A 7,474-nucleotide genomic window follows, 5' to 3' on the forward strand; every position below is an offset into this window, starting at 1 on the left:
ATGCAACTTCGTCGATGCCAGCTGCTGCCTCAGATTGTAAGGCAGGAACTGATGTGGTGGCTCGGAGCTACTCACCAGACGACGCCTATACACAAAGAACCTGCAACCCACTTCCTAGCGGCGGACGCTTCGGATTGGGGATGGGGAGCACATCTAGACGGGAACCTTATGTCAGGAAAATGGTCATAACAGTAGAAAAGGTGGCACTGCAACAAAAAAGAACTATATTCAGTAATACCCGCAATACAAACAATTACAAAACAAACACGTGTTAATACAATCGGACAACCGAACTCTGAATGCATACCTACATTCAAGAAGAAGGGGGAACGAAATCGATGGGGTTACTAACACTAACCTCCAAATTATTGCACCTGGCGGACAAATTCAACATAACTCTGTCGGCACATTACCTGCAATGGAGATACAACATCATAGCAGACAGATTATCACGGGGAAAAAAGCCTGCGGTATGGCACCTTTTTCCCCAAGCAACAGCCAAAATCTTTCGGAAGTGGAGACATCCGGAGATAGACCTATTTGCAACAAAGGAGACAGCAGTAGTAAGAAACTACGTAACAATAAATTGCAGAGATTGATCCACAAATTACATAGATGCCTTCAGCAGAACATGGCATTATATATATACCCACCCATAGCAGGGGTGTTCCCGCCTTCAAGTCCCACTAATACCCAGAGTATTAGCTCACCTGAACCGGGCGACGGGAACCTATCTGATAGTTACTCCAGGTTGGCCGCGAGGTTTCAGGACCTGAAATCCAGATCTCTAGACCACCCCCAAGAAATTCAACACCTATCGGAAACACTCCTACATATGACAACTGGCACTGCCTCCTCCACAGACGCTAAAAGTTTTAAATCGTGGGTGGGGTGCCCAAATAAAAGACAGGTCCTCACAGGAAAAAGATCTACTTTTGAAGAGTTGGTGTCACTCCACCTTGCCCACCTATTTACCCGCAATAAACAGATGGCTCTTATGATGTGACAATTCTCGAGTGGACCCAAAATCCCCTCAATCAGCCGATATTACAAAATGTTTCATGTCAATCTAAAAGAAAATTTATCCTATGCAACCATCCTTGTTCATAAATCATCAGTTTTAACTTTTTGCGGTCCCCTTGTAGGACAGAGCAATAGGAGTAGCTAAACCAAAAATAATGAAATCATCCGTCACGTGGGATCCGCGGATAGTAATAGACTGGCTTTCTTCCAACACCCCTAGGGACACTTTATTCGATACGACTCGCAGAGCAGCCACTGTATTGCTTTTAGCATCGTGCCGCAGGGTTCACGATCTTGCTTTATTGGAAATTAGCCTGCTGCTGAGCGTTTCGTGGATGATGGTGATAACATTTATTTGACACCGACATTCGGATCTAAGACAGATACACACTCAAGACGCCAGTCAACATGTAAACTTTCTAAACACCACGATAAAAACATATGCCTCGTACTTAAGACGCCAAAGACCTTTGGGTAATACAAGAAGACGGTTTTACATAAAATAAAACCGATATTATGTGCCGAGAAGGAAAACATACAGCATTGTAGGAAGTTCTTCCTGGTGAAGACTCTATGACGATGGAAATGACAACGTCCTAGCTGGTAAAGATAAGTATGAAGTTGAGGCGATTACAGCGCCAACTATTGTATTTAAGAGGAACTATTTCAGTCGGTAAGTATCGCACTTCATGGCTAAGTATACATTGCTTCTTCAATATACAATGCTGTATGTTTTCCTTCTCGGCACATAATATCGGTTTTATTTTATGTAAAACCGTCATATTATGTTGCGAATATTATAGTATTTTTTGCTAATAAGCTTTAAAAAAATAAGCAAAGAACAAAGAATATCTTTAATAATCAGATACTTTATTTACCCCAGGGTAAAGTTAACGATTTAATCTTGGATACATCTTATAAAAATACCTACCTCAAACTCGCTACTACTAAAATTAATAATTATCATTAAAAATACACAGACACGGTAATAATGTCCTTTAGCCTCTAGTATGTTTAAATTTCATTGTTACCTTTGTAAATTGACAGTAGGAGATACATAAAACTATCGATTTTTAATTTATCAACAACTTGCAATTAGTATAATTACTATAAGTGACACACATTCTCATATCTACTTGATCATACTCACAAAACTTCATCAAAATCGGTTTATATATAAAGAAATCAGTTTAAATATAAGACATAATCAAAAGGATATCTATGTACCAGGATTTTGGACGAGTTTATATTTACAAAAATAAATAATAATTACTTAATTAACACAAAAAAATTACATTCTATATCCATTTTTTAATTTGTAAAAGCAAACAAGTTTTTACTATATTGTAAAATATTTAATGTTTCATACAACATACATTGTTACAAACAATTATTTTGTAAATAATGATAACACTGCATTTATTACACCTAATCAGCTATCAATAACTCAAATAAATGTTAACTTAATTGCTTATAAGTATGAGCTACTTTTAAATGATTTTTTAAATCAATGTTGCTATTAACTATATGTCTACATATTCTGCAGCAATATCTTCCTCCATGCAATTTTTTCATATGACGTTTCATACTTGACTCACTATAAAAAGATTTTGAACACACTGGACAATAATGAGGCTTAATGTCAATATGTTTTCTTAAATGAATAACAAGTGATTTTCTACACATGAATGTTTTATGACAAAATGTGCACTCTTCTCTGGATTTAACATTGTGCAATTTTTTATGACTTCGTAAATTAAGTTCTGTGTAAAACTGCTTTTCACACATATCACAATTATAAGGTTTTATTTGGAGGTGGAACTTGTTTACATGTAGTGAGAGTTCATTTTCATTTGAATAATCTCTTTCACAAAAACTACAAGTCTCAATATGCTTTCTATTACTGTTGAATTTCATCTGATGTCTTACCATATGCCTAGCAAAAAATAGTTGAGACTTGAAAATTTTATTACACAGTGGGCATTCTACAAATGAATGTTTTTTGGAATGATTTTTCAATTTGTCCATGTTTGAAAATGATCTGCCACAAATGCCACAACTGGTAAATGTTTTTAAATTGAGTATGTGAACAACTTTTTTATGTTCTGTACAGTCAAAGTTAGATTTAAACTTATTGTTGCATAAATTACACTGTGTTGTTTCATAAACATGCTTTATAACATGCTTTTTAAGAAAATAATCTGACACAAAGTGTCTATAACATAGAGGGCATGTAAATTTTTGTAAGCGTTTTTTGAGACACTTTTGTTTTCTTTCATTTGTTTTTATAATAAAATTTTTATCAATAGCCACTGATTGTTGAAATCCATTTATGGAAACTCTTTTCGCATATGTTTTGGTGGCTTTACGAGCTGGATTATCTCTAATTATGTCATCTGTTGACGTACTATGGCTGCTCTTAGCATCACTATCAGTATCTGAATCGGGAATCCTAAACTCATCTTCCAAAAATTCTTCCGCACCCTCTTTTACTAGTAAGTCTTCACTAATTGCCGGGAAAACTACATTCTGGTTAATTTCAATCAAAATATTTTTATTTTCATCAACATGCTTTAAGTTTTCTACCATAGTACTTACACATTCATTAAGTCTATTTCTATTATTTCTAATATTTAGTATAAAGATGTACGAAGTTAGAAGTTTATTTAGACAATGTTTACAAATTTTATCTTCAAGAGAGTAGTGTAATGTAATCTGCAACAAAAAATAAAGTTTAAAATAAATACTAAAAAAGCATGTGAAAATGGTGAATTGCAATATATAGCATGCTATATTAAAGAAATCCTAATTTAAAAAGTTCATAACAGCATTTATAATATTGAATAGCTGCTATAAAAGATGCCTTCCACATAAAATCATCATAAAAGGATTTAAGATAGTAGACATGATTTTCTTAAGGGTGGAATTCTTCCAATTGGTTTTTTTACTTTTCTTTTGATCTTTCCATTAAATTTAATTAAAGTCTGTATCTGTAGCAATGTATTATTATTTCTCAATTTATCTTGTTCTTGTAAGCTATCTATAATTGTATATTGATTTCTGATAGGAACATCTAGCAACACATCTTTTAGCTTACTTTCTTCACAAATTGCTAGATCCATTTCAATATCCATTGGATAATCAGCAGAACTTGAAAGTTTCATGTTATGTGTATGTGTGTTATTAACTTGTTTTAAAGTTTCAGTGCTTTTAAAATTAGTTGGTATACCCTCCATATTTTTAACAGGTAGATGGCTTTCCCTAATTTTTTCATATGGTAATGTTGCAGTAAACATATTACTTAAACTTACAGCATTGTTCACATATTTATTTAGATTTCTGTTTTCTTTACAGCAAATGCATGTTTCTCTGTTAATATTATTGCTAAGACATACATTACATTGCCAAGAAGTTGATTTGGTTTGGTCAATCTTATTTTCTGATACCAAAAATAATTTATTATTATCCTTGTCCACTTCTAGTATATTGTGACAGACATCACAAAATCCAACTTTTGCAAATATGTAACATGAATAACATCTCTTCTTTTGCAGGTGTCTTTCTTCATATAAATTTTGAAATTCCTGCATTTTCATATTGTATTGTTTGCAGGAAGGACAAGTAGGTTTCTTAAACACCCAACAAATATTGCAATTTCTGTTATTAGTTTCCTTAACATTTAATACATTTATTTCTGTTAAAATTGGCTCTAAATATGATTGGAATACATTTTTTACACGAGTTTCATCCTGTACAGCAGTCTCTGACAGTTTTATTATATTCTCTGTTAAATCATAATTAATTAGTTCCTGACACGATTCAAAAGATGTTGCATTTTCATGTGTATCAATGGTATTGTCTGCATTAATTAATTTAATATGCTCTATGAGAATATCTCTATTTTTCTTATAATTAATATTGGCAAATATTCTAGCAATGTCTGGTTCAGGTTTTGATAAGAGAAATCTTTTAACATATTCCATATAAATCATTTCAAGTTGAGTGTTCCCTACATCTATCTTCATTTTATCAATAAAATTCTCTGAGATGTCCATTTTGCATTTGATTATATGCAAAATAGATGTTGGTATAGAAAGTTCTCTAAATTTATATGATTTCTACAAAATTAAAATTTGCATTATATTTGTGTCCCATGTAAGACAATTTATCTATTACACATTAATTTAACTCAGATACAAATACAGCACATAAGTCTTCAATGGAATTAGTAAATACATACTAAAATAAAATTTAAACAACATCTAGAGGCTAACTTGATAGTAAATAATATTTTTTTAATACATTGTAACAAAAGAAATGTTTTGATACTCACATCTGGAAACACTGAAGTAACAATATTAGAAATACTTTTCTCTCCTGTTAGACCAGCTCCACCACCATGCATATGCATAGTCTCATTAAGATGAACCATATTGTAAGCCTTATTAAAGCACATTGCACAATTTCCTTTTGGATTCATAATCAATTCACCCAATGTCTTTGTAAAACTATGTTTTTCTACATGTAGTAAATGTTTTGATAGTGACTCATTAGATATACCACACTGTTTACATGTGAATTTTTTTTCTAATTTGATATCTTCAAATTTTTGTAAATGCTCATTTCGTTTGTGTTTCTTTAATTGGGTGTATTTAACAAAAGCCTTTCCACACTGTTTACAATAATACCAACTAGATTTTAGATGAGACTTTTCATGGTTTACTAGAGATGTTATATTTGGAAGCACTTGCCAGCATTTTGGACATTCTAAGTCAGTCAGTTCTGAATCATTAGGAAGAGCATTCAAATTTATCAGATTTATAAGAGGTTCCGCATAATCTATAACATTTTTATATTCCATATTAAGAATATTGTGATTAAGATAAAGTTTAGGCTTTCCACGCCTTTTTAGAGGCTCCATTGGATCTAGTTTATTAAACTTTTCATTTAAATCTTCTAAGTAATTATGTAAGGCCCTCCCAGCTTGTTCACATTGCTGGGTGAAAAGGTAGCATTGAATAGCTCTATCTAAGCAGTCACTACATATCTTATTTGGAAAATTTGTATCACCGCTAACCTGAAAACAGAAAATAAGCTCCATTTATCATCATTTAGAGAAACAAAACTTGTTATGTGTAGCTTGACTCAACTTTAGTTTGACACTAAAATTCTTATACTTTTATCAATTTAATCTAAGATCATCAGATGTGTTTATGAATTACTCTATAGAGCTTATATAAATAGAAATGTTAACTATCTGTCCATACATAGTATGTACTTATATTATAAGTTCATAACCTCAAATCTTATTTGTAGCAATAAATAGCAACAATGGCCAATTATGGAAATTAATAACAAATAAGACTTTTTAAATATTCAACTAATATATTACCAGACCTACCTTGACAGGATAAAAACTGGCTACAATATCTTTAATAGTGACTTCATAAAGCCCGCATTTTCCCGCCACTACAATTATTTCATCTAGTTCATTTAAATTTTGAGTAATATTTAAACAATATTTGCACACTCGCAATCTTAAAGTGCCATCAAGAAGAAATTTAACGGCATCTTTCGAAGTTAGTGTGTCTTTAATTTCGCATTTTGTGGTAAAAAAATATTTGTTCGGTCTCTGTATTTCTGAATATATCTTTAATTCCTTGTCAGCTTCAGTCTCCATCATATTATTGTCATAATATATACTATTTTAAAGGGCTTGCTGTAAAAAGATATTAAAAATAATTAACTTATTAGTTAGGTACTCTGCAAAGTTAAAACCAGCTCATAATATGTCACTTTGTCAATTGATGATAGTCGCCATTTTAAGTAAAAACAGATAACTTTTACAGGAAGCTGTTTTAAATTACATCGGCCTTCTATTTTCAAATTATATTTTTAAGTAAGTTGTCGTAGTAATATATTTTAAAACAATATAAAAGAAGTAACCTACTGAAATATTAATTTTGTGTTACATTTTCTTACCTAATTACCCAGCGACGAGCGCCACACAGCGACAAATCACAAAAGATAGGCTAATAGTTGACAAATGACAATTAACCGTTTTGACTAAAATTTAAATGTCAGGCGGCTTTGTTACGCGCTTCAACAGCTTCAACGCTTCGACAGGTTCTGTCATTTTCATACAACAGCTTTCGACATTTTACCACTAGAGTGCACGGGGCCAAAATTTGAACTTGATCAAATTTTGTAGGCATCATACCAAAAGTCATTAAAAGTGCTGGCCGAGAGATTGTTCTAAAGGTGAAACGTTCTTGTGAAGCAGAACGGGACAATAAGGGACCAATTGTTCCATTTTCTGAAGTACGGGCTCGGGTTACTTTGCTGACAGTAATTTTTGGGGTGACCATTGCGTGGTATTTTGCCTCCTTGTTGGATATTTATACAAGTGCTCGTTTCAGGTATTTCTGAATGCACTGTACCTCAAATAACT

General features: G+C 32.4%; 1 protein-coding gene across 1 annotated transcript; it reads right to left on the minus strand.

The window, feature by feature from the left end:
• Nucleotides 1–2,362: 2,362 nt before the first annotated feature.
• LOC110994814 (zinc finger protein 91) lies at nucleotides 2,363–7,050 on the minus strand. Its single transcript, XM_022261682.2, has 4 exons — nucleotides 7,006–7,050; nucleotides 6,425–6,742; nucleotides 5,357–6,100; nucleotides 2,363–3,738 (listed from the first exon to the last, which is right to left on the minus strand). The coding sequence occupies exons 2-4, from the start codon at nucleotides 6,704–6,706 to the stop codon at nucleotides 2,482–2,484; spliced, it is 2,283 nt and encodes a 760-aa protein (XP_022117374.2). The 5' UTR covers nucleotides 6,707–6,742; nucleotides 7,006–7,050; the 3' UTR covers nucleotides 2,363–2,481.
• Between the last annotated feature and the right edge of the window lie 424 nt (nucleotides 7,051–7,474).

The sequence above is a fragment of the Pieris rapae genome, chromosome 15 (assembly GCF_905147795.1).
Source record: "Pieris rapae chromosome 15, ilPieRapa1.1, whole genome shotgun sequence".
In the NCBI taxonomy this organism is placed as follows: Eukaryota; Metazoa; Arthropoda; class Insecta; order Lepidoptera; family Pieridae; genus Pieris; species Pieris rapae.

Coding starts and splice junctions, on each gene's coding strand:
- LOC110994814 (XM_022261682.2), bottom strand. CDS start 6,706: ATGATGGAGACTGAAGCTGACAAGGAATTAAAGATATATTCAGAAATA. Junction 6,101..6,424: donor CCAGTTTTTATCCTGTCAAG/GTAGGTCTGGTA, acceptor TTCTGTTTTCAG/GTTAGCGGTGATACAAATTT. Junction 3,739..5,356: donor TTACTTCAGTGTTTCCAGAT/GTGAGTATCAAA, acceptor TTTTTGTTGCAG/ATTACATTACACTACTCTCT.